Source organism: Balaenoptera acutorostrata, chromosome 19, assembly GCF_949987535.1.
Source record: "Balaenoptera acutorostrata chromosome 19, mBalAcu1.1, whole genome shotgun sequence".
Classification (NCBI taxonomy): Eukaryota; Metazoa; Chordata; class Mammalia; order Artiodactyla; family Balaenopteridae; genus Balaenoptera; species Balaenoptera acutorostrata.
In genome coordinates this window covers 19,600,315-19,628,257 of record NC_080082.1, presented here as the reverse complement: position 1 = coordinate 19,628,257, position 27,943 = coordinate 19,600,315, and the positions used below count along the sequence as shown (strand labels likewise).

Sequence of the window (27,943 nt, the reverse complement as noted above, 5' to 3'; positions counted from 1 at the left end):
CCTTTCTAAACATAGGTAAAGCTGAACATGACAAGCTGAGGGTAACTAAGGACCCCACCTAGACCAGAAAGCATAAATATGCAAGGACTCTTGATTTTGCTTTCTATTCTCCTTAAAGGTGACAGGCTGGTTGAGAGCTCAGTGAAAGTGTCCCAAGTGTGCATATTTTGGGTGCCAAATAAAACCTGCTCCTTGAACGTGAGCCACAGTTCTGGTCTCAGTTCCTCTTTTCTTATTAAAGATAGGGTATGACAAGGGGTCTTGCCACAGAGTTTGCCTCCTTCTTACAGGTACATGGCCCATCCGCAGGTGGGCTCTCAAGAGACGCCTGCTGGAGGGAGGGTTGGGGTTAAGGATGTGGTTATGCTTTCCAGAGTTTTCTTCCCAAAGACTGCTCAGGAGCTGGTTAGTGCAGAACTACCCCGGCCTGGGAAGAGCCCTCAGTCACAGGCTGGGGGCCTGTAGTACTTGAAGGACAAAAGGTTTCTTGCCAGATTGACTGCAGGAAATGGGGCAGCCCCAGCATAGTCATCCCCACCCCATCCCAAAAGGTATCTCTCTTTTCCACACTGAGCCCTCTCTCCCAGAGGAGCTCCTTCCAAATCAGTTTCTAGAACTAGAACTGCCTCATGCTCTAAAGACAGGACCTCAACTCCTCAGAGACAACGTTTCATATCTGGAGCTTCCCATCATGCCTCAGAGAGCTGCCCTCCAACCCAATCCTTCAGATCCCCCCACACCCACCACGGTCACCCTCCCGCCCACCGCCTTGCCTCAGAGACAACATCCCCAAGCACTAGAGATATGAAGACCACCCCGTCAGAAGCACACTCCCACCCTTCAGACCTGGCGTCCCCCACACCCTCAGAGCTAAAGCACTTCAACTCTCAAAGCAGGTACATTCTTCTGACTCCTCAGAACTAGCCCCCAAACCCTTCAAAGCTGGGGCTATATCCACCCCTTGTGTCCCAGAGTCAGGTTCCTAACCCCACAGCCCTAATCCTCCGCCACATCGCACCCATTCGCTGTTTTAGCGGTTTTGGGGCCCCCGCCAGGGCGGGCTCCATACCATGGTCTAAGGTCCTGAGGCGGGTGGGCAGGAGCGTGACCCGGGCAATAACGGCCCCCGGAAGCGCGGCGACGCGCGGGGCGGGGCGGGGCCTGGAGGCGTGGGGCGGGGCTTGGAGCGCGCCGGGCGGCCTCGCGGGCGGTGACAGGTGAGCGGCGGAGTGGGGCAGGTGGGCGGGAATGGCGGAGCAGTGGGAGCTGGACGAGGAGGGCATCCGCCGCCTGGGGGCGCTGACCCTGGAGCAACCCGGTAGGGCCAGGCCGGGAGGGCCTGGATCGGGAGCTTGGGGTTAGAGGGTGAGGGGAGAAAACTGAGGGGGAGGCAGAGGAACCTGAGGTAGATGGCGGGGAACGGCGGCGGAGGAGCGGTCTCTGAGGCGGAGGAGGGGTTACTGAAGCGGAAGGGTTACAGTGAAGTAGAGGTGAAGGAACTGAAGTAACCGGGAAGTTTGGGGTGGAGGGCGAGAAATTGAGGGAGAGAAGCCGAGTCTAAAATGGAGAAGGAGAAACAAGGTTAAGCGGACCCTGAGGCCAGGAACACAGAACTGGACAGTCTGAACTAGCGGAAGGAAAATGAGCCCCAAGAGGGGCATTGGCGGGAGAAAGGAAGCGCTGTGAGAAGGGCTTTTGAGGTCGGGGTGCTATAGGAGCCATAAAGGGCGTTAAAGGGCGTTAATTTTGGCAGTTTCGGAAACTAACGACCCGGGAGGGCTTTTCCTGGTTGGGGTGAAATGGGAAAGGATGTTCCTTGATCAGTCCCTCTCTTCGTCCAGTCTTCACCTCAAGAACTTGGCGATTTCTTTGATCCATCTGGATGCGTAGCCTCCTTTTGAGACTCAGAAAGGGGTCTGATGTAAAAGGAATAGCAGCTGATCTCTCGAGGCGTTTAGATCAGTGCCTTGACTTCGTCCTAGAGGTAAAACGGGCGGAGTGACTGCTGACCCCACCTCTGACCTGGGGTCTGACTCACACAGCTTGCTTTTTAAGTTTTTAAGGAGTAGAAATGTTGGAAAAGTTATCAGCGTTCCTGATTCAACTTTTAGCCTAACTAAATTCACTGCATCGTAATGGCAGGCCCTGTGTTAAATGCTTTCACTGCATTATTTAATCCCCATAACAAGCCTGTGAAGCAGATGCTGTTACTGTTCCTATTTTACAGTTGAGGAAAATTGGGTTTAGACTCTTGCCCGAAGCCGCACAGCCGTAAGTAATGCAGCCAGGGTTTATTAACCCAGGACTCTTGATTCCAGAGCCTGCTCTCTAACCATAACAAAGTTACCTTTCTTGCTTCCTCTAGTACTTTTTATTTGTGGGATATGCAATAACTTGGTTTTATTTTATTTAAATTATTTGTTATTTAAAATTTATCAAAATTAATACATGCTGGTAACAGTCAAACACTACATGAGTAAGCAAAGAGGGTATTAATCGGTCCTTCTTCTGGAAATCCCCCACCCCACCCCAAAGATAATGGTTTGGTGTGCATATAGATAGATTGATGTAGATATTTCAGGTTTTTCTTTTCCAAACTATTAATACTTTGAGCTCCCCTAATTTACAAGTTACCTAAGAAAAGCTTCATTGGCTTGACATACTGGTGTACCTTTCTTTTCTTTTTTCCTTTCCTTCTTTCTTTTTTAAAAATTTATTCAACTTGATTTGGGGGGGCGCATACCCCTTCCATTTTCCAGCTAGAATAATATGTAGCAGGATTTTTTTTTTTTTTTGCTTGTTAGCTTGTTTTTATTACATGTGAATAACAAAATTGTGCTCATTCTGACAATTCAAATGATACAAAAGTATCTAAAGTAAAAGAATATTCTTCCCTCTCCTTTTCTGTTGCTTATACAAGTATACACACATAGGTATCCTTTTTTATCTTTTTAAGGAATAGAGCATATATACTATTCGGCAATTTGCTTTTTTTACTTACCAATAAAACATGGATACTTTTCTTTCCTCCCTTCCATCCTCCCTTCCTTCCTTCTTTCTTTCTTTCTTTCTATCCTTCCACCACATGACTTGCACATCTTCGTTCCCCAACGAGAGACTGAATCCAGGCCCTGGGCAGTGAGAGTGGAGTCCTAACCCCTGGATGACCAGGGAATTCCCAAAACATGGATACTTTTCAGTTAAATGAATGTGCTGGTATATGCATTCTAAAATTCTTCTGTATAAAATCACAGTGGTCACCTTGGGGGAGAGAGGCTTTTACTTTTATTCTGTACTTTTCTGTACTGTTAGAATTTTCTGGCTGTGTAATAAGCATTACTTTCTTTTTAATATCCAAAGGGATAATCTTGGTGGTACAATTATAGACCTTTTCTGTGTGTTTGTTTTCTTTGTTATATTTCTCTGTACTAAAAATTTCTAATTAATATTTATCCTTTGTCATGCAGAAAATTTTCATCTTAAGGTAGTCAAGTTTATTCTTCCTTATGATGTGTGATTTTTGTGTTTTATTTATGAAGTTTTCCTCTACACTGATGTAATAGGGTCCTGCGTTTTTTTTTCTAAAAATTCTGCAGCTTTGCTTTTCACATTATGTCTGATCTATCCAGGGGCTTCCCTGGTGGCTCAGTGGTTAAGAATCCGCCTGCCCATGCAGGGGACACAGGCCCGAGCCCTGGTCGGGGAAGATCCCACATGCCGTGGAGCAGCTAAGCCCGTGCACCACAACTACTGAAGCCCGCGCACCTAGAGCCCGTGCTCCACAACAAGAGAAGCCACCACAATGAGAAGCCCGTGCACCGCAACGAAGGGTAGCCCCCGCTCCCCGCAACTAGAGAAAGCCTGAGCGCAGCAATGAAGACCCAACGCAGCCAAAAAATAAATTAATTAATTAATTAATTATGATCTATTTCATTTGATATCTGGAAACAATGGATTCCAGATTTTAAAAAAATCTAATCTATTTGGAGTTTATTTTTATATATGATATGTGATATAATATAATTGTATTTTTCTATGCTAATAGCCAGTTTTCCTGGAACCTCTTTGTAGTGTTATCTCTGCTATATTCCAAGTCACTTTATAAATGTGGGTCTGTTTCTGGGTTTTCTATTCTGTTCCATTGTTCTGTTTATCTACTCCTGCACCAATATCAGACTTTTGTAATTACCATGGCTTAACAGTAAATCGTTTTTTTAAAATTAATTAATTAATTAATTTACTTATTTTTGGCTGCGTTGAGTCTTCGTTGCTGCGCGCGGGCTTTCTCTAGTTATGGCAAACGGGGGCTACTCTTCACTGAGGTGGCTTCTCTTGTTGCAGAGCAGGGGCTCCAGAGCACAGGCTCCAGAACACAGGCTCAGTAGCTCCGCAGCATGTGGGATCTTCCCCCACCAGGGCTCAATTCTGTGTACCCTGCATTGCCAGGCAGATTCTTAACCACTGCACCACCAGGGAAGTCCCTAAAATCTTTTTTCAAAATCACATATAAAACCTAAAAATACTTAACAGTAATTTCTTAATATTATCAAATATCCAATTAGTTTTCTAATTTCCCCACTGTCCTATACATTTTTTCTTTTTTTTTAATTTTTGGAATCAGGATCTATATAAGGTCTATTGCAACTGGTTGATATTTACCTTAAATCTTATTTGATCTACAGGTTCTTCCCATTATTTTTCTTGTATTTTCTATTGTTTTTTTTTCTTTTTTTTCTTTTTTTCTTTTCTTTTTTTTTTCTATTGTTTTTGAAGAAACTAGTCATGTCCTGAATAATTTCTTACAATCTGGATTTTGCTCGCTACATTCCTAAGATGTTTAACATTTACCTCTGTTCCTTGTATTTCCTATGAATTGGTAGTTAGATAAGGCTTGATCACATTCAGTTTTGATTTTTTTTTTTAATTTATTTTTGGCTGCGTTGGGTCTTCGTTGCTGCGCACGGGCTTTCTCTAGTTGTGGTGAAGGGAGGCTACTCTTCATTGAGGTGTGCGGGCTTCTCACTGGAGTGGCTTCTCTTGTTGCGGAGCATGGGCTCTAGGCACGTGGGCTTCAGTAGTTGCAGCACGCGGGCTCAGTTAGTTGTGGCTCGTGGGCTCTAGAGCGCAGGCTCAGTAGTTGTGGTGCACGGGCTTAGTTGCTCCATGGCCTGTGGGATCTTCCAGGACCAGGGATCGAACCCATGTCCCCTGCACTGGCAGGCGGATTCTTAACCACTGCGCAACCAGGGAAGTCCCTGTTTTTTTGGGTTTTTTTGCAAGACCACTTCATAAGTGATGGTGTATACTTCCATCAGGAAGTATATAACATCTGGTGTTCTTTTTGTGATATTAGTCATTGAATATGATTGCCTAGGGTCCATTAATTCATTCGGGATTGCAAAATGATAATTTTAAAATTCTTTAATATTTGTTAGTTGTAATACTTATATAAAAAGACATTTCCTCATGCCAACTATTTGGTTATCCTGAGGCACAGTTTGTATAGGAAAGAAAGGATAAATGCTTGATATTTTTCACCTTATTTACCAGTTTTTAGAAAAATGAGTTGTTTTCTTAGCGTCCTCCAAAGGTGACCAACGAGGGTTGTTTTGTTTTCTTTTTTTTTTTAACCCCACAGTTGTTAATTTATTTATTTATTTTTGGCTGTGTTGGGTCTTCGTTTCTGTGCGCAGGCTTTCTCCAGTTGTGGCAAGCGGGGGCCACTCTTCATCGCGGTGCGCGGGCCTGTCACTATCGCGGCCTCTCTTGTTGCGGAGCACAGGCTCCAGACGCGCAGGCTCAGTAGGTGTGGCTCACGGGCCTAGTTGCTCCGCGGCATGTGGGATCTTCCCAGACCAGGGCTCGAACCCGTATCCCCTGCATTGGCAGGCAGATTCTCAACCGCTGCGCCACCAGGGAAGCCTATGTTTTCTTAATATAATTATAAACTTATTGATTTAAGAACTTGTCCCAAATTTGGTCGTGGGAGATCTTTCATGTTGATTCCTGAGGCCTTTTTTATTTAAGTTTTATTTATTTGAAACTCTTTCATCATTATTATAAATAGGCTTTATTAAAGATTATGAATTCAGTTTCCAAGTGAACTATAAATGGTTTTCTATAAGGGGATTACTTGATGTTTTCATGATTAAAGCATGTTTCTGCCCATTGTGGTTATTGTGGCCCATATAGTAAAATTGGAAGATTATTCTGTTGTTCTTGACATCTATGATGTGCAGTGTTTGATTTGTTCTCTGATCTATTTGTATTCACTCTCTTTATAACCATTGAAACTGAGTGCATAATCTCTTAAGACCTGTATTTCATATGAATCATAAAAAAAAATCTGTCCCAATGGCAGTTTATCATTTGATTGATAATTCTAGTTCCCTTTAAAAATGTTAAAATGTCTGCTCTTCAAAATAGACTGCAGTGAAAGGCATGTGAAATGCAGCAGGGCACTGAATGAAATCATAACTGACCTTAGCTTTTGTCCCATTATAACAAGATTCTCAGTGTATTAGATCATTGCATAGTACAGAGCTACCAATATGGTGCCCTCAAAGTCGGGAAATTTTTTTTTTGCTTTTTTTTTTGAGATATAATTCACATCCTATAAAACTTAAAGTATACAATTCAGTGTCACTTAGTACATTGTACAACCATCACCACTGTCTAGTTCCAGAACATTTTCATCAACCCAAAAGGAAACCCCATACCCATTAGGCAGTCAGTCCTCATTTCCAGCTCCACCCGGCCCGTGGCAACCACTAATCTGCTTTCTGTCTCCATGGATTTGCTTGTTCTAGATATTTCATGTAAATGGAATCATACAATATGTGGCCTTTTGTGTCTGGCTTCTTTCTCTTAGCATGATATTATTAAGGTTGATCCATATTTTAGCATAAAGGGTACTTCATCCCTTTTAAAAAATATTTATTATTAACAGACTTTGTTTTTAAAAGCAGTTTTAGGTTTACAGAAAAATTGAGCAGAAGGTGCAAAGAGTTCCCATATACTCTTCTCCCCATAACACCTCCCCCATATCCCCTCCCAGTTTTCCTATTATTAATATCTTGCATTCACGTGGTACATTTGTTATGGTTTTTGAACCAATAATAATACATTATTATTAACTAAAGTCTATAGTTTACATTAGGGTTCACTCTTTGTGTTGTACAGTTCTGTGGGTTTTGACAAATGTATAGTCATGTGTCCACCATTACAGTATCAACAGAATAGTTTCACTGACCTAAAAATCCCCAGTGCTCCACCTATTCATCCGTCCCTCACCACTGAACCCCTGGAAACCACTGACCTTTTTCCTGTTGCCTTTTTCAGAATATCATATAGTTGTAATCATACAGTATATAACCCCTGGCAACCACTGATTCTTTAAAAAAAATTTTTTAATCTTTTAGTTGAGGTATAATTGACATATAACATTAACTTAGTTTCAGGCGTACAGTATAATGGTTTGAGGTTTATATACATTGCAAAATGATCACTGCAATAAGTCTAGGTAACATTTGTCATCTTACATAGTAACAAAATTTTTTTCTTGCAATGACAACTTTTGAGATCTACTCTTAGCAACATTCAAATATGTAATACAGTGTTAGTAACTAGTCATCATACTGTACATCACTGATCTTTTTAGTGTTGCCTTTTTCAGAATGTTATACAGTTGGAATTATATGTGTATAACCTTTTCAAACTGACTTCTTTCATTTAGTAATGTGTATTTAAGGCTGCTCCATGTCGTTCCACGGCTTGATCCATAGCTCATTTTATTGCTGAGTAATATTCCACTATGTAAATGTACCATAGTGTGTTTATCCATTTACTTATTGAAGGACATCTTGGTTGCTTCTAAGTTGTGGCAATTATGGATAAAGCTGCCATAAACATTCACATACAGGTTTCTGTGTGGACATAAACTTTCAACTCACTTGAGCATAATTGCTAGGTCTTATGGTAAAAGCCATGTTTAGCTTTGTAAGAAACTGCCAAACTATCTTCCAAAGTGGAAGATACCTTTGCATTCCACTAACAGTGAATGAGAGTTCCTGTTGCCCCCATGCTATGGTCTGAATATTTGTGTCCTCCCCTCCCAATTCATACGTTGAAATTCTAATGCCTAATGTGATGGTACTAAGCGGTAGAGCCTCTGGGAGGTGATTAGGTCATGAACGCCCTCATAAAAGAGATTAATGACCTTATAAAAGAGACCAGAAAATTCCCTTGCCCCCTTCCACCATGTGAGGACACATTGAGAAGTAGGTAGTCTGCAACCTGGAAGAAGGCTTGCACCAGAACCTGACTATGCTGGCACCCTGATCTTGGACTTCCAGTCTCCAGAATTGTGAGAAATAAATGTTTGTTGTTTATAAGCCACCCAGTCTGTAGTATTTTGTTATAGCAACCCAAACAGACAAAGACACCCCACATCTTCACCAATATTTGGAGTTGTCAGTGTTTTGGATTTTAACCACTCTAATAAGGGTAGAGTGGTATCTTGTAATTTGCAATTTCCTAATGATTTATGATGTTGAGCATCTTTTCATATGTTTGTTTGCCATCTGTATATCTTCCTTGGTGAGGTGTCTGATCAAATCTTTCGACTAATTTTTTTTAAAAATAGTAATACATTTTTTTTTTTTCTTTTTGGTCTTCGTTGCTGCGTTTGGGCTTTCTCTAGTTGTGGCGAGCGGGGGCTACTCTTTGTTGCGGTGCACGGGCTTCTCATTGCGGTGGGTTCTCTTGTGCAGAGCATGGGCTCTAGGCACATGGACTTCAGTAGTTGTGGCGCATGGGCTTAGCTGCTCCCTGGCATGTGGGATCTTCCCGGACCAGGGCTTGAACCCGTGTCCCCTGCATTGGCAGGCGGATTCTTTTTTTTTTTTTTTTTTTAAAGGAATTCCTTTTATTTATTTATTTAGTTAGTTAGTTTTTTTTTTTTTTGGCTGTGTTGGGTCTTTGTTTCTGTGCGAGGGCTTTCTCTAGTTGTGGCAAGCGGGGGCCACTCTTCATCGCGGTGTGCAGGCCTCTCACTATCGCGGCCTCTCTTGTTGCGGAGCACAGGCTCCAGACGCGCAGGCTCAGTAATTGTGCCTCACAGGCCTAGTTGCTCCGCGGCATGTGGGATCTTCCCAGACCAGGGCTCGAACCCGTGTCCCCTGCATTGGCAGGCAGACTCTCAACCACTGCGCCACCAGGGAAGCCCCAGGCGGATTCTTAACCACTGCGCCAGCAGGGAAGTCCTTGACTAAATTTTTATTATTTTTTAAAATTAATTTATTTTGTTTTTGTCTGTGTTGGGTCTTCATTGCTGTGCACGGTCTTTCTCTAGTTGTGGAGAGCAGGAGCTACTCTTCATTGCCGTGCACAGGCTTCTCATTGTAGTGGTTTCTCTTGTTGTGGAGCACAGGCTCTAGGCACGCGGGCTTCAGTAGTTGTGGCACTTGGGCTCAGTAGTTGTGGCTCGCAGGCTCTAGAGCACAGGCTCAGTAGTTGTGGCGCACGGGCTTAGTTGCTCTGTGGCATGTGGAATCTTCCGGACCAGGGCTCGAACTCATGTCCCCTGCATTGGCAGGAGGATTCTTAACCACTGCGCCACCAGTGACGTCCTTGACTAAATTTTTAATTGGGTTTTCTTATTTTTGAGCTTTAAGAGTTCTCTGTATATTTTGGATACTAGTCTTTTTTCAGATTTGTGTTTTGCATATATTTTTTCCCACTCTGTGTCTTGTCTTTTCAGTCTCTTAACAGTTTCCCAGTGTCTTTTGCAGAGCAGAAGTTTTAAATTTTAGTAAGTCCCACTTCTCAAGTTTTTCTTTCATGGATCATGGTTTTAGTGTTGTATTAAAAATTTATTGCCAGGACTTCCCTGGCAGTCCAGTGGTTAAGACTCTGTGCTCCCAATGCAGGGGGGGCATGGGTTTGATCCCTGGTCGGGGAACTAAGATCCTGCATGCTGCGCAGCACGGCCAAAAAATAATAATAATAAAAAATAAAAATTTACTGCCAAACCCAAAGTCACCTGGATTTTCTCCTTTGTTATCTTTGAGAAGTCTTACAGTTTTGTGTTTTACATTTAGATCCATTTTGAATTAATTTTTATGAAAGTTATAAGGTCTGTATCTAGATTTCTTTTATTTTCTTTTTGTATGTGGATGTCCAGTTGTTCTAGCACCGTTTGTTGAAAGGCTATCCTTTTTCCACTGAATTGACTTTGTCAAAGAGCAGTGGACTATACTTGTGTAGGTCTATTTCTGGGCTCTCTATTCTATCTGTTGATCTTTTTTTCTCTTCCAACACCACACTGTCTTGATTATTATAGTTCTAAAGTAAGATTTGAAGTCCAGTAGTATTAGTCCTCTGACTTTGTTTTTCTTCTTCAATGTTGTGTTGGCTCTTCTGGGTCTTTTGCCTTTTACATATAAACTTTAGAATCAGTTTGTTGATATCTACAAAATAACTTGCTGGGACATCATTCCTTTTTATGGGCTGAGTAATATTTTGTTGTATGGATATATACCACATTTTGTTTATCCATTCATCTATTGGTGGCCATTCGAGTTGTTTCTACCATTTGACTATTTTGAATAAAGCTGCTATGAACATGGATGTAGACATATCTGTTAGAGTCCTTGATTTCAATTTTTTTGAATACACATTCAGAAATGGAATTGTTCTACTGTTTATTTGGTTTTTGGATTTTGGGTTTTTTTGCTCTGATCTTCATTTCTGAAATGACCTTTCATTTTATTTTTATTATTTCTTGAATTCTGTCTTCTCCATTTTCAAATCTTCCTTATCTTTCCAGTAATCTTTCTGAATTTTTCTAATTCTAATTTACATTTTTCAGCAATCCTCAAACTTTTTGGTATCAGGATTCCATTACACTCGTAAATATTATTTAGAACTTCAAAGACCTTTTATTAATGTGGATTATATCTACTTATATTTACCATATTTGAAATTGAAACAGAAAATTTAAAAATATTTATTTAATTCATTAAAAGGTAACATAACATACCCGTTACGTGTTAATGTATATAATGTTTTTTTAATGTCTTAATTGAAGACATCCAGATTCTCATATCTTCTTCTGTGTTAAATATGTTATGATATGTTGTTTTTGTTGAAATATAGATATATTTCATATATATATACACACAGTCATACAGATATATAGTTGGAAAAGGTGGGAGTATTTAAGTAGCCTTTTCAGTGAATTTTCTTCTTTGATATGACATGAAAACTGAGCAAATGGTAGTTTCTCAAAGTTTAGTTGTATGTGGAATCTGAAACCATATCAATAAACTTTTTGTACTCTGTTACATTAAAATCCATTGGTAATCTTGCATTTATTTATTTTTATTTTTAATTTTTTAAATTTTTGGCTGCGTCGGGTCTTAGTTGCAGCACATGGGATCTTTCCTTGTGGTGCACAGGCTTCTCTCTAGTTGCGACGCACAGGCTGCAGAGCATTTGGCCCCTTAGTTTGCGGTACACGGGCTCTCTAGTTGAGGCACACGTGCTCAGTAGTTGTGGCGAGGGCTTAGTTGCCCCGTGGCACGTGGGATACTAGTTCCCCGACCAGGTATCGAACCCGCGTCCCCTGAATTGGAAGGTGGACTCTTAATCACTGGACCACCAGGGAATTCCCCAGGTAATTTTGCATTTAAACAGATCTTTTACCCATGTATGATTTTGTAATAACATCAGGCATCCGTCATTTGAAAAATATTAACTCACTGAGTTATGTCTGTCTTCCAAATACTGACAAATTTCATTTTGTAACATTAAAAAATCATGTTTGTTAGTATCATCACAAATCTCATCAGAGAGATCTTTAGGTTTTGGAATCTGTCAAGTTCATGGTGGCAAATACAAGTTTATCAAAATTCTAATTTCAGCTTGGAAGCTCATATGTTATAATTGACAACAGTTGCTGTCACTTGTCTTCCTGAAGTGACAGCCTCACTTTATTTTCAAGGAAATGTCTGCCAACTATTCAAGTCTGAATAAACATAGTATGTCAGATTTTTCAGGTAAAAATGGTGTTCTAGGGCTTCCCTGGTGGCGCAGTGGTTGAGAATCTGCCTGCCAATGCAGGGGACACGGGTTCGAGCCCTGGTCTGGGAAGATCCCACATGCCGCAGAGCAACTGGGCCCGTGAGCCACAATTACTGAGCCTGCGCATCTGGAGACTGTGCTCCGCAACAAGAGAGGCCACGATAGTGAGAGGCCCGCGCACCGCGATGAGGAGTGGCCCCCCCGCTTGCCACAACTAGAGAAAGCCCTCGCACAGAAACGAAGACCCAACACAGCCATAAATAAATAAATAAATAAATATTAAAAAAAAAAAAAAAAAAAAAATGGTGTTCTAAAAAAAAAGGGGGGGGGTTAGTTAAGCTGGCATTTCAAAATCCACACAAGTGTTTTCCCTCAAGGCATCCACCATACTTCAGTATTAAGCAGAAGTACTTCATGCGTACTTCCCGTTTAGTCACACAATATAAAAAAGACTCAAGCGTCAAGATTTACTAAAATTAACCCTTTTTATTGCTTTTTCGAGGGCATTCTTAAGAGAAAGTGGCTTTTTTTTTTAACTGCAAGCATACAATGGTGACGAATACAATGACTAAGAATGAAGTTTGATGCCACTGCCTTGACTCATCCTAAGGCCTCAGTAGTTTTTGCCTTTACACAGTACATGCAAATATCAACACAGCAAAAAGAGCTGTTAATGTTCTAATATTATTATGAAAATAATTTTTTTAAATAGTTTTGATTTTGTGGACCCCTGTACATGTCTCAGGGACCTCCAGGGGTGTAGGGACCATGTTTTGAGAACTGTTACATTTTGTTATGACATCTTTTAGCTTTTGAAATTTGTTTTGAAATACTAAGTTAAAATTTTCATTTGTTTTGTGGATGTATCTTTTTGGAGTGCTTTCATTCTTTAAGGATGCTATTCTGCTCTTTTTTCTTTTTTGTTTTAATAACCTCATATAAAATTTAACTGTAAACCTTTTCTGTCTCTTTGTTAAAGTGCATTCCGTTTTCTATACTTTTAGATGGGAAGAGTGGGCCAGAATAGCTTTTCTAGTTTCAAGGTTTTGGAGCTCCCTCTTCTGTTGTGTTCACAAAGTGCTAAAAACAGGGCTTTAAGCTTCCGGAGAACTGCCATCTCTGCTTCCCTCCCTGACTTGTATCTGGACCTTCTCTTTCTTTTGAACCTATTGTCTCTATCCCTTTCAATGTGGATTCTACTCCCACTGATTTCTCTCAGGGATGAGTCTTGCCTTGAAAGGGATCTTCAGTTTCATACTTTTTATAGTTTATAGGTCCTAGACTGCTCCAGTCTGCTCCAGCACCTTAAGAGCTTATTTCAATGCAATCCCCTGGCAGTCACCAGCAAATGGGATTCTGCAGACACTCCTTCCAGTTTTGGTTGCTGTTCTCATTTTGGCCCACCACACTTGCCAGTGAGCTCCTATTGGCAGTTTTGAGATTCTCCTCTTTTCAGTGCTGTTAGAAGTCTAGTTGACATATATGTATGTATGTACATATGTATGTGTATATATATATATAGTATATATACACATATACCCACATATGTACATACACACACACATATATATTCTTTAAAACACAGTCACACACACACAGACACAGAGTCATACTTTTCCCTCACTTAATGTCTTGGAGATCTTTCCATATGAGCATCTACAAATCTACCTCATTCTTTTTAATGACTGCATAACAATAATTAACATATATATAGCACCATGTGTCAGGCACTATTCTAAGTTTTGTATACACACACACATATATGTATATATCTTTATATACACACATATACATATTCATTTAATCCCTACAACATCTTGTGAGGTAAGTAGTGTTATTATCTCCGTTTTACAGATAAGGAAACCGATGCACAGAGAAGTTAAGTGACTTGTACAAGGTCACAGATCTAGTACATTGTCCATTGTATCAATGAACTGCTGCTTAAGCCATCTAGTTCTACTCTTCTCCTGATGGGCTCTTTGACAATTTTCTTTTTCTCCTTTTCCTCACTCCCTCCCTCCCTCCCTTCCTTCCTTCCTCCTAAAACTTTCCTGTGATTGACATCCTTCTGGTCTACGTTATATATCCTGGCAAAATGTTGTGAGTATTATCTATAGGGCTGAATCCTAGCAGTGGGATTGCTGAATTTGTTTGTTTGTTTTGAGAACTTTTGGAGACTTTTACTACATCCTTCAGGGTAATTAGAGAACTCAAGGGTTCTGTAAAACCAAGACTTGGCGTCACTGCGTAAGACCATATTGATGCTTTTAAAAGGATGATCTGATCTTCTTATGAGCCTTGAATGTAGGATCTTTCACAGATGAGATACGGGAGGAAGGAAGGCCTGTTTTCAGTGACTCTGCTCTTTATCCAAGCAGAGATCATAATATATCTACTGATGATCTCTTTTCAGAACTGGTGGAGTCTCTTTCATTGCAGGGATCTTACGCTGGAAAAATCCATTCCATTGGTGATGCCTTCAGAAATTTTAAAAGTCTCCGATCCTTAGATTTATCAAGAAATTTGATCACTAGCCTGAAGGTAAGTTCTATATTCTATGACCAGTCTGTTTATTTTTTTGATGAGAAGAAATAAAAGATAGATAAATCAGCCTGGGGAATATAGCATCTTCCTTTTAAATGTTTCCAAACTAAATTTTACTATTCACTGTAAAATTCTTTTATGTTTGACATTTTTTTATTATAAAATATTGGGAAAAAATTCCTTTTATACTGAGAGAAAACTATATTAAACTATCACTGCCTAGGGCAATAGTACAATATTTTTTTTAATTTTTTAAAAAAATTTATTTATTTATTTATTTATTTATGGCTGTGTTGGGTCAATAGTACAATTTTTAATGTGTGTTAAAAAATTATGAGGAGCACTGTTAAAAGTACAGATTCTTGGGAATTCCCTGGTGGTCCAGTAATTAGGACTCTGTGCTTTCACTGCTGAGGGCGCGGGTTCAATCCCTGGTCAGGGAACTAAGATTCTACAAGCCATGCGGCATGGCCAAAAAAAAAAAAAATAATAATAAATAAATATATAATAATAATAATAATAAGAGTACAGAGTCTTAGTCCCTATTCTGAGAGAGACTCTAAGTTAATAAATCTGTGGTGGGTCCAGGACATTCCCAGGGGATTCTGATGATGTTGGTGCATGGCCTAAGTTGCTACTGTGAGTTTTTTCTAGGAGGGGGAGGAAATGATGGTCTTGAAAACAAAAATTTCCAGGCCAGGAGATGGTGGAGCAGAGGGCAGTTTAGGAAAGTAGGTGGGAGCATGCTTAAGCAGAAAGTGTGAGGATTAGCAAACACACAGAAAGAGCTCAACAAATATAAACGCCCGCACACACAGAGATGGAAGTTTTATTTTCTTTGCATAGACCCCCAAATGGTATTTCTTCCACTGTTCCCTTTTTGCCCAGCTATGGGGCTGTCTTGATAAAGCCCTTCTGTGCAAGACTGAAGGTGAAAGACTTACAGATTCTATCCAGGATTGGTTAATGGTCTGGATTATTCCTCCAGTTTTGCATTTCTTAGGGGAAACTTGTTCAACAACACAAACTAGACCCAATCTCAAGGTCTAAAACTAAGGGCCCCGAAAGAAGAAATCCAAGCTAGATCAAATTTCCAACTAGGATTCTAAAAGCAGAAATTCCAAGTTGAACTAGGTCTTCAGACTCTTTGATAACAGCCCTTTGTATTTGGCCCACAAATTTCAGAAAGTATTAGTACAGAGTTATTTAGGTCTCCTCTTCTCATATGTATTTTTTTTTTTTTTAATAAGCTGATTTTATGTTACTTTTATAGCTACTTTATTTATTTATTTATTTATTTTTGGCTGTGTTGGGTCTTCGGTTCGTGCGAGGGCTTTTCTCTAGTTGCGGCAAGTGGGGGCCACTCTTCATCGCGGTGTGGGGACCGCTCTTCATCGCGGTGCGCGGGCCTTTCACTATTGCGGCCCCTCCCGTTGCGGGGCACAGGCTCCAGACGCGCAGGCTCAGTAGTTGTGGCTCACGGGCCCAGCTGCTCCGTGGCATGTGGGATCTTCCCAAACCAGGGCTCGAACCCGTGTCCCCTGCATTAGCAGGCAGATTCTCAACCACTGCGCCACCAGGGAAGCCCTCATATGTATTTTTATCTGATTGTTCTTTTCAGACTAAAAAAAAACTGAGTGAACATTGCTGTCATTTACTTTTGTACTCTCTTTTGTTCCATTTCTGTAAATTGGCTGAAAACTGTTGTGAAGATTAATCAAATTAGCACGTGTAATCAAATATTACATATATAAGACTCCTGTAGTGTTTGGCATATAGGAAGCACTTAATAAATGTTAGTTTTACAAATTTTTTTGCATCTATGATTTATCTGCATGTATTCAGCTCTAGCAGCTCTGAATCATTTTGCTTAATTTTCCCAGGGGAGAAATGTTTTGTGTTTAGTTCTAGTGTAGCGTTGGGGAATACATGAATTTATGCCAACTGGGAAACATGAGAGGAGGATAAGAATTGTTCCCTTGACTTTTACAATGAGACATTAAAAGATTACTTGAGCTGGGACATCAGACACATTTAAAGACAGTACTAATGGTGTACTGCCCTGAGAGTGAGGCCAAAAGCACTGATAAATATTCCCAACCATTGACCCTTTCACAATGTAGAAGTTAGTGGAACTGAAAAAAGCCAGAAAGAAATGCATCCAACTGTAAACAGTGTTCTATTCAGAAATGTTTTGAATATATCTTTGAGTTTTCTAAACTTCCTGCAATTATAAAAAGGTTAATTTTAAATGAGAATAAAAACATTATTTTATAAATACATGATGGAAAATAATCTTACCTTTCTGAAATAACTCTCAATGACAGAGTTCCTTTTATGGTAACCATTTTTACTACTAACAGTATGTGATTATACATATATGTACATGTTTTGAAATATTGTCCTGAAATTTAGTGTTGGGCACAAGCACCTAACTAGCCAAATACATGAAAATTAAACAATTATTTTCGATAGTAGGTTTTAGCAAAGGAGAAAAATTGTGGCTTTTCCTCTCCAGTGTCCCAGTTCTGATTGTACTGTTGCTAGAGAAGTGGGGGGAGGGGGCGGGGTTGCTAAGTCCACAGAAATAGAACAGAAGAAGGCAGAACATTTCTACCAAGTAGAACTGACTGATTGGAGGATGGGGAGCTTGTGGGGTGGCAGTAACTCTGAAGGGGGAAACAAGGACAAAAGGGGCTCCAGACTGGTCCAGGAGGGAAGACTTGGAGATCACATTGTTTTGTTTTGCCATATAGTCCATTCACCCTAAAAGTGAGGTCTTGAGATATAAGAACATATACATACACACTTAATTTTTTTCCCTGCCGTTCTCCCCAGAACCATCTCTCTTTTGCCTCCCTCCTTCCCTCTTTTAAATTGAGGTGCTCCTGGGGTCGGGAGAGTGGTTATAGCAAGGGTGAGAGAAGAGCAAAAGTGACTTGGCTTGGCTACCACTGAGAAGGATTGGATTGGGAGAGTGATGCGGGGCAACAGAAGTAGAGAACTGACCTCAGATATTTGGATGTCAGAGCTTATAAAGGAGGAAATGTATGATATCTATGAATTATTTAATGTATAGCACATCCAGTACCCATGGGCTGCAGCATTCTTATTCTCAGGCAACTAAATGGGAATTTCAACCCTGCCTTTCTCATAGGTGTCTCAGGTAACTGTTTAAGGATGGAAAGTAATAATTGTATTTCCATCTTTATCTGTGAGATTCCTAGTGCTTCCCAATGTGCAGTTTCACAATGTAGTCTTTTCCTTGCAGGGCATCCAGTATTTATGTTCACTCCAAGACCTGAATTTATATTATAACAACATTCCTTCATTAGTGGAGGTGTCCCGCCTACAGCCTTTACCCTTCCTCAAAGAACTAGATTTGAGACTCAATCCTGTTGTCAGGAAAGATACAGATTATAGGCTCTTTGCTGTGTACACGCTACAAACTCTGGAGAAACTGGGTGAGACCCTCCTCCCCTGTTCTTTGCCCCAGAATCTTACTTTAAACCAGCTGCCTCCTAACCTTTTGGATGTTGGCCCAGAGTGTGCACTGGCAGGATATATTTGTTTATTAGTCAATATTTATGTAACTCTTTTGTTTTGGCAGGATGTATGACGAGTCCTTTTATTGTTTATTGAATGACAATCTATGATTTTATCAGTTACTTCCAGCTTTAGTTTTCTTCAGTTGATGGTTTCACCACCACTTCCTCCCCAACAAAAAGTTTCCAGGTTGAGATTTATTTTTCCAGGTGCCCCAACTTTGTAACTGAATTAGCAACAGAAAACGAATACAACAACTCTTTGGGGCTTAGTTGTCAAGGAACAATAAATATTCCTTTAAATGAGTTAGTCTGTATTTCTTTATAATTTTATTGTTGAGTATACATTTCTTGTTGATATAAACTTCTATGTTACATGCCCCTGGGAAAGTTATTATAGAGGAACTAAGAAAAGTCTTTCAGAAATGGTGTAACTTTCAGCCTTAAGATTAGGCCATTTGGATTGTTTGCTGACCAAGCTGTACTTTGCTGCAGAGGTAGTTACACTTATGTGGCAGTTGTTGCTATGGTGTCCCTGTAGTCTCCCTGAGTTACTAGTGCTCCAGTGACAACATAATAGCATTATTCTGTGACCCATCTCTAACAAAAGATGAGACTGATCTTTAGTTTTTACTCTGTGAATATGCTTTTCTGACCCATAACTGTTTACTCCAAAAAAAAACATGCTCAGACCACGGTTTTTGCCTCTAGATGACCGAGCCGTACGAGAAAGTGAGAGAAAGGCTGCCAAGCTGCATTTTAGTCAGTTGGGTAATAATGAAAATTTCCTTTTAGAGGTGGAAAAAAGGTAAGAAGATTTTTTACAAAAATTTTTTTTAGTTTGGTTCTGGACAGAGAATAGTGAATTCCTGCTTAACTTTCTTCATTTTGCAGCAGAAATCTCTACAAGTTGTAAGAATCCTCAGATCAGAAATGAAAGTATCTATGCAACATTTTGAGATTTGCCTGGGGTGAGAATCTGGCCCTCAGTGGTACATTTCTGCTTTCTTGAACTATTGGGTCTTCTTTGGATATAATCGTTGTACATTCTCTAAAGTTGTTGTTCAAAGTTTATAGATAGGGATATTATGGGATTACTTATCATCCCCATAAATGTATACCAACCCTTTCTTGGTAGAGTTATAAATCAGTACATGGTCTTTTCCCATTGAATTAGGAGGATTACGTTACCATGGGCAGGGTCGTTAGAGATAAATTTGTTAAAGAATGATAAGGGAAGCATTTCTGTACAAAACCAAAAGTAAATGGACCTTTAAGCTCTAAAGTATCTGAATGGTAGATTTTTTTCTATTTCTTATTACCAAAATTCTATCAAAGTAAGGTACCATATCTTCTACCCCAAAACTCATGCTTTTAAAAAAAAGTTGCTTTATTATTTTTGAAAAATAGAAGTTTACTATAAACAATTTAAATAATACAGAAGTACAGGGAAAAAAGTCAAAATCACCCCATATTTTGCTACCAAGTTAACTACTAGTAATGTTTGGTATACATCCTTCCAGACATCTGTGTACCTATATACACATGTAGATGTATCTATTAGTACTTTTTTCTGATGGTAAAAGTAATGTGGGTTTATTGTTGAGAATATGGAAAGTAGAGAAAAAAACAAGGAATAAGCCACTCATAATCCCACTACCCAGAAATAAATACTAATTATATTATGGTAAATATCCTCTTAGTCTTAGGTATATGTATGTGTGTGTGTGTGTGTGTGTGTGTGTGTGTTTTGTGTGTGCATGTTTATATATTATAACAATATATAACATTATATATTATATAATCAATATGTAAATATAAAATAATAAATATATTACATTTATTTTATAGTAATTTTCTTCCTATACATACCATTTTTAATTTGATAAAATATGAAAATATCCACACAACATTAAATATTCTTCCCCAGAATGTTTTTTATTTGTTTACTTCTTTATTGTCTTTCCCCTCCACTAGACCATAGCTCCATGAGAACAAAGACCTTGCTTATCTTGTTTACTGCAGTATCCCTAGTGCCTAGAACAATGTCTGGCCCGTATAAGGTGCTAAGGAGTAATTTGTTGAATGATGAATGAATGAAGTCAGTGCCTGTTGGCCTGGGATCTTGCTCTTTTCCACTGACGTTGCCTGTCTCTGCTCTGATCCATTATATATTTTATAATGTAATCCTCAGAGAGCAGCCTTAGTTCCCTATTTTTTTAAGCTCCCTTTTTTTTTTTTTTAAAGTCTTTATTGGAGTATAATTGCTTTACAATGGTGTGTTAGTTTCTGCTTTATAACAAAGTGAATCAGTTATACATATACATATGTTCCCATATCTCTTCCCTCTTGCATCTCCCTCCCTCCCACCCTCCCTATCCCACCCCTCTAGGTGGTCACAAAGCACCGAAGCTCCCTTTTTTTTAAAGTCACGTTTATTGAGGTTAATTTACACAGACTAAAATTCACCCTGCGGTAGAAAGAAATGGAATATGTCTTAAAAATTATTTGTGCATGTACTTTGTAAATTAATTCCTATTTTATATGCATTGGGGTACCTTGTTTACTATAGAAATCCAAAGATGAGTTAATGTATAACTGAATAAACTTACTAGTGAGGCAAATAATTTTCACCACTATATTTCTGTTTAGTTACCTTATAGTGACTGCAAAAACAGAGGTAAAATGTTGCTCAAGTGCCTGGTGTTAACATTAATACTTTATAAGCTCTCCAACCTTGGGTGGAGGTTTTTTTTTTAAAGCCTTTCTGAGTCCCAGGTCCCCCAACCTATAAAATGGTGATAATAGATTAATAGGAGAGCTTTTATGATTAAATGAAATGGTGGGTGTAAAGTGCCTGGCTTATAGTCTAGGCTGTCTGTACTTACTGTATTTCCCAATCTGGACTTCCCAATCTTACTATACTGCATCAACCAAGTGCAAACACTTGCCTTTCTTGTCTCTTTTTCAAACTAATAGCTATAGTTGTCTCCATTATAATTCTTGGTAGAAGAACGTTCTTTTCTGTGTCCTAACTATGAGTTTTTTAATACAAAAGAAAATATTATTATTTTATAATATGAAATACTATTCCCTCAATCACCCAGACCTAAGTTTGTGTCAAGAAAACAGAGTAAGTTCTGAACTTTCTGGCTTTCATGCTTTAAAAGCTGAACTATAGTGTCTTTCTCTCTCATTATTCCCAATGAAAATATGACTTTTTAAAAAATAGCTTTAACTGAAATATTTGTGAAAATAATATGTTCTAGAGCATTTGAAAAAAAAAAATCTGATCACCCTGAAATAATGTTTTCTAAATAGCCTTTACTGGTGCTCTCAGAAGCTTCTTTTGAGTTTTAAATAAATTATTCGATCTTCTCTAGGGAGAAGACAGTGAAAAACTGTGTAGCAAATGAGAGCACTGCATCAAAAGTCAGCACTGATGTTGATAACAGGATTGAAACTGGTAAGTTTTTCCTTTCTGATCACAAAACGATTAAAACATTAGTTGTTTCTGTTTTCATGGCCAATCTTGAGTAGGATGAAGACAAAATAGTTGAGAAATAACACACATTTGAAGAAAGCACAAGATTTACTGGCTTGTATTTTTCCTCTTTTCTTTCACTGCCAGAAGGGCCCTATTTACTGAGCAGGCCTAAGCCAAAACCCATCAAAGTGCACAAGCTGTACTCAGAGAGTTCAATTTCACTTACATCACTTTATATCATTAGGACATCCTAAAAATTGCATTGCCGATCTCCACAGGATTCATTAACCAGAGACTCAGGACTCATCTGCATCAATGCAGCTCACACCCTTAGCCTTCTGGGCTTCTCCACCTTGAACCTTTGCAGCTACAGAATCTCTTGTGTTTGTGCTATATTCTTGGGGATTGTTGCCCGTACACACTATTGGTAATCCAATGTAAATAAAGTGGTTATGCCACATTAATGGTCATGCCACAGGCTAGGAGAAAGCTTTCCACTGGAGAAATTTCATTCAGTATGCCCTTATAGATTAATTTGGTACTCATCAGATGACCTTTTAATTGAGAAAACTTTCTTTTGTATCAAGGTCTCTGTCCCTTTGAAGGGTCTATTGAATTATATACAAACTCTAAAAATTAATCCTTAAAATCTCAACAATAACTAATAGATTGACTATGTAGCTTAGACATTAAGGGTTTTCAGTTTGTAACATACAGTATTTTATTTCCTGACTTCTTATCTATCCATGTAGACTTTAATTGACAAGTTATTTTCACAGTATTTCATGGTAAAATAAACCATAGTGAGGTATGATTTTTATTTTCCTTTCTTATAAGTCTCAGCACATGTAAGTCATGGACCATGGATTGCTCTACTTCCTCTTAAATAACATTTTTTATATTTCAATTGATGATATTCTATTGTAATAATTTTGGAAAATACTGAAAAGCATGAAGAACAATATTTTAATCACTCAGAACCCTGTCCCCTAAAGAGAATCCCAGTTAATTTGGTATATAGCTTTCCTGGTTTTTTTCTAGGTACAAGCATTTATATATCCATTTCCAGAAAGACAAAGATACACTAAAGCATAATTTGACTGCCTTTTTTTGTATAAGCTGAGTTAAACTTCATTTATATCATATTATATCATTAGCACACACAGAGTCACTCCATGAATTAAAACGTTCTAAAGTGCACGGTCTTTACTGAGAACAAACTGCTTTACTAGACACAGGGCCCATTTCTAAAGGTTCTTGGAAGCTCCAGCTGCTGCTGGAATTTTTTTTAATGTAAAATTTATTTTGCCATGTTGAAACGTTAAAGAGCTTTGCTTTCGCCTGAAAATTATGTTTGTGCTAGATCCCTGGGGAGTGTTGCCTGTAAGCACTGTTGGTAATCCAATATGACTAAAGTAGTTATACCACGTTAATGGTCGTGCCACAGGCTAGGAGAAAACTTTCTGAAAAATATTTCCCACTAGCTCAATTGTTCAAAACAGTGCTTTCTACCAATCGTTTAGGATGGCAGGGAAACTCACTGTCATGGATCCTCATCCTAGTCTCCTAACCACATAAGCTTTGACTCTTTCAAAGTTCCCTCTCTCTTTTCCCATACCCCTAAAATAAGCATACCTAGGCTATGCCTTCAGACTCTCTTCTTTCTGTACTCTTTGCCCTGTTGATCTCATCTATTTCCACAGCTTGCTTTATTTCCTCCCTGTAGATGACTCTTAAATATGTTGGTCTAGCTTTGACAACTTGTACCAGTTTCTCTGCACCAGTACCCCATTTCTGTTGACCAACTATTAATATACACTTGGAATCACCACTGAATAATTTTCCAGCCCCTCAAGCTAAACATGTTTAAAAACCAAATGAACCCCTTTCCTACAGCTCTTAGAGTTTCATTAGTGTTACCACCACTTTCCCATTACTGAGGCTCAGAACCAGAGCAGGGTTTGATGCTGCCCCTCCCCTAAAGTCCAGCTGAATGTTCATACCTTAGACTATGATTCACAATTAACAAGCCTTCTTTTCCCTTTCCTAATAGTCTCTTAACAGGCATGCCTATCATTTACTGAGTATAGACTCTGGGCTAGGCCCTGTGTATTATCTCATTTAATCCTCACAACAATCTTGAAGGTGGTTATAATTATCCTTGTTTTACACATGAGGAAACTGAGGCCCAAAGAGGTGAAATAACTTGCTCTAATTATACAGTAAGTGGTAGAGCTGGGATGCAAACTCTAGTCCATCTGTCATCAAAGTCCTCTTAAACATTACACCATGCTGCCTCCCAGTCTCTTCTTTCATTCTCTTAAAACTCAGCTGTGATTATTATACTTGCCTGCTCAAAAACTTGCATGACTCCCACTCATCTACTGAATTAAGAGTCCTTAATCTGACCCACAGGGCTTCTCTAAATGGTGGCTGCAGGTTATCTCTTCAACCTACCCTGAAACCTTATCTCCTGTTTCTCAACTACAATATCCAGTGCTTCAATCAAACCAAACCACTCCCTCCTCTTCACATAGTTCTTCCTTTTTCTCTCTTCTGCCCCTGAACTAATGCTGTCCCTTCTGCTTGGAATGCTTGAATCAAAATCCTGATCTTTCTTTATGACCCAACTCAAAGTCCATTCTTTTTAGTGAAATTTTTTGATTCCTCGACCAAAATTCTTTTCCTTTTTTTGTAAACTCACATAATTTACCTTCTAGAACATATATGCTGGAAATAGAAAATGCAGCCATTCCCTGAATCAGTTGCAACATAATTAGGATAATGAGACAAACATGAAAGAGCTAAGTAACACAATTTCAGGCAGTGCATATGAAAACGTCAAATGAATGATACAGATCAGTATTCCTCAAACTCAGGGTTGTGGACTCCTAGTCCAGGGATATATCTTAGAGGTCCATAGGCAGTGTGAGACCCTTTAATTTTGTGCTTTTGTTTGATGCAGTTTTGAAAAATATTTAAAAGATGTAAAAGCAAAAATACTCTTTTGCAGTATTAGTCTGCTATTTAAAAAATAGAATATTTTTTAGAACAGCTTTAGATTCACAGCAAAACTGAACAGAAGTACAGAGTTCCCATATACCTCCTGCCTCCACACATGCAAGTCCTCTCCCATTACCAACATCGGCATCAGAGTGGTGCTTTTGTTAGAATTGATGAATCTACAGTGACACATCATCACCCAAAGTCCTTAGTTTACTTTAGGGTTCATTCTTGGTGTTGTACATTCTATGGATTTGGCAAATGTATAATGACATGTATCTGCCATTTTAGTATCACACAGAATAGTTTCACTGCCCTATACTCTGTGCTCACCTAGCCATCCCTTTCTCCCCTTCTAACCCCTGGCAACCACTGATCTTTTTACCATCTCCATATTTTTTTTAATAGATTTATTTATTTTTATTTATTTATTTTTGGCTGCGTTGGGTCTTTGTTTCTCCTCACAGGCTTTCTCTAGTTGTGGCGAGTGGGGGCTACTCTTCACTGCGGTGCGTGGGCTTCTTGTTGTGGTGGCTTCTCTTGTTGCAGAGCATGGGCTCTAGAGTGCAGGCTCAGTTAGTTGTGGCATGTTTTGCTTATCCATTTATTTGTTGATGGACACTTGGGTTTCTCCCATGTTTTAGCTATTGTGAATAATGCTGCTATGAACATGGGTATACAAATATCTCTCAAGACCCTGCTTTCACTTCTTTGGGGTTTGCACCCAAAAGTGAAATTACTGGATCATATAGTAATTTTATTTTTAATTTTTTTAAGGAACTGCCATACTGTTGTCCATAGCAGCTGTACCATTTTATATTCCCACCAACAGTGCGCAAGAGTTCTGATTTCTCTACATCCTTACCGTTTGTTATTTCCTGTTTTTTTTATAGTAGCCATCTAATGGGTGTGAGGTGGTATCTTGTATTTTTAATTTGTATTTCCCTAATGATCAGTGATGTTGAGTTTTTTTTTGTGTGCTATTGGCCATTTGTATATCTTCGTTTGGAGAAATGTCTATTCAGGTCCTTTGTTATTGAATTAGGTTGTTTGTTTTTTTGTTGTTGAGTGTTAGCAGTTCTCTATATATTCTAGCTATTAATCCCTTATCAGATATATGATTTGCGAATATTTTCTCCCATTCTGTGGGTTGCCTTGTTACTCTGTGGATATTGTTTTTAGAGGCACAAAATTTTTAATTTTTAAAAATAAATTTATTTATTTTATTTATTTTTGGCTGCGTTGGGTCTTTGTTGCTGTGTGCAGGCTTTCTCTAGTTGCTGCGAGCAGGGGCTACTCTTCGTAGCAGTGCGTGGGCTTCTCGTTGCGGTGGCTTCTCTTGTTGCGGAGCACGGGCTCTAGGCACGCAGGCTTCAGTAGTTGTGGCACGTGGGCTCAGTAGTTGTGGCTCGCGGGCTCTAGAGCGCAGGCTCAGCAGTTGTGGCGCACAGGCTTAGTTGCTCCACGGCATATGGGATCTTCCTGGACCAGGGCTTGAACCCGTGTGCCCTGCATTGGCAGGCGGATTCTTAACCACTGTGCCACCAGGGAAGCCCCTTAATTTTTCATGATGTTCAATTTGTCTATTTTTTCTTTCGTTGCTTTGCTTTTGGTGTCACATTGCCAAATCCAGTGTCATGAAGCATTTTCCCTATGTTTTCTTCTAAGAGTTTTATAGTTTAAGGTGTTACATTTAGGTCTTTTGTCCATTCTGAGTTAATTTTTGTGTATGTGTTAGGTAAGGGTCCAGCTTCATTCTTTTGCATGAGGAATGAGGGATGGGTAGCTGCTACTTTGCTAAGAACTGAAATTAAGCAAAATTAACCCTAATTTACCTTCCACATCTTCCCCCAGAAGTTGCAAGTCTTCAACAGACTCCAGAATTCCAAAATAGTTATGACAGAATTCTGCCAGTGCAGTTGTTGCCTAGGTGGGAGACAGATGCAAAATGCTTCTTACTCTGCCATCTTCCCCTGTCTCCACAGTTTTGCCTTTTCCAGAATGTCATATTGTTGGAATCGTACAGTATGTAGCCTTTTCAGATTGGCTTCATCTACTTAGTAATATGCATTGAAGTTTCCTCCGTATTTTTTCATGGCTTGGTAGCTACTTTCTTTTTAGTGCTTAATAATATTCCATTATTATCTGGAATATTTGTTCATCCATTCACCTACTGAAGAACATCTTGATTGTTCCCAGGTTTTGGCAATTATGAAAAAAGCTGCTATAGATATCTATTTGCAGGTGTTTGTAGGGACATAAGCTTTCAACTCCTTTGGGTAAATATCAAGTGTTTAGTTTTGTAAGAAATTGCCTAACTGTCACCCAATATAATCTGCTTTTTAAAATATCTTTTTATACACTGAGATTCTTAAATTGAAGTTTCTCAGACTGGATTCATATTCTCAGAGTTTATGAGGATGTTGAGTTTGAGAAACACTAATGTGGATGGGCATATGCTATAGAGGCTCAGGGTGTGCTAGGAGCAAATGAGGAAAGGTTTTGTGGCAGGTAGAAGTTCAGTTCTCCCTCATATAGAAATCCAGACGTTGGCAGTCTAGGGATGTTATTGGGGGTTCTAAGAGGTGAATAAAGGATATAGCGGAGGGCAACTGGCAATCTCTGACACAATGGATGTGAGAGCAATTCAGCGAACAAGTGTATATCTACTGGAAAATCCTGTGTTAGAGGCTAGGCGCATTAGGAAATGACACAACAGTGTCAGATCTTCAGATACTCCCACACCAGAGGGATTTATCATAGCTATTAGGTTACAAGTCAGGCTGAGACATGAGTTTGACTGTGATAGAGATAAAGAACTATGGGGGAGAGGCACTAGCAGTTAGTACTGACTGGGGACCTGGGAAAAGACTTCACAAAAAGGAGACATTTAGGTTGGGCATTCAAATAGAATTCATTGGACATAGTTGGGCGTTCAGTGCATAGAGAAGTAGAAAAAACAGGTGTGACAGATTTGGAAATTGACTCAGCTTGTGACTGGAGCTAAGGTGCTTGACTAAAGCCAAGTTGCAAAGGGCCTCTTTACTAAACATTTTCATTTTATTCTCTTGAAAATGGGTAGCAAAGGTGTTTTAGGTGGTAAGCATGATTAAATGTGTGACTTAGAGAGATAACTCTAAATTGGAACAGTAGTCCCAATGGGAGATAATAAGGACATATCCTGACATAGGGCAATAATAGCAGTGTGAATGCAAATGAGGAGGTACAGATTGATTAAATCCTTGAGGATATGAAAAGAAAACTTGGAGATAAAACATTA

At 39.2% G+C, this 27,943-nt stretch overlaps 2 protein-coding genes across 3 annotated transcripts in view; one reads left to right on the top strand and one right to left on the bottom strand.

The window, feature by feature from the left end:
* Positions 1-303, bottom strand: part of KCTD19 (potassium channel tetramerization domain containing 19) — a 31,734-nt gene extending 31,431 nt beyond the window's left edge. The window contains exon 1 of the mRNA XM_057534542.1: positions 289-303. Within this exon, the coding sequence (XP_057390525.1) occupies positions 289-303 (15 nt within the window). The remainder of the gene's footprint in view (positions 1-288) is intronic.
* A 945-nt stretch (positions 304-1,248) lies between these two features.
* Positions 1,249-27,943, top strand: part of LRRC36 (leucine rich repeat containing 36) — a 50,945-nt gene continuing 24,250 nt past the window's right edge. The window contains exons 1-5 of one of the 2 annotated variants that reach the window (XM_057533866.1): positions 1,249-1,318; positions 14,498-14,625; positions 17,900-18,092; positions 18,885-18,981; positions 21,557-21,639. In XM_057533866.1, the coding sequence (XP_057389849.1) occupies positions 1,249-1,318; positions 14,498-14,625; positions 17,900-18,092; positions 18,885-18,981; positions 21,557-21,639 (571 nt within the window). Of the gene's footprint in view, positions 1,319-14,497; positions 14,626-17,899; positions 18,093-18,856; positions 18,982-21,556; positions 21,640-27,943 lie in introns of those variants that run through there. The other variant, XM_057533865.1, reaches the window with a different exon arrangement.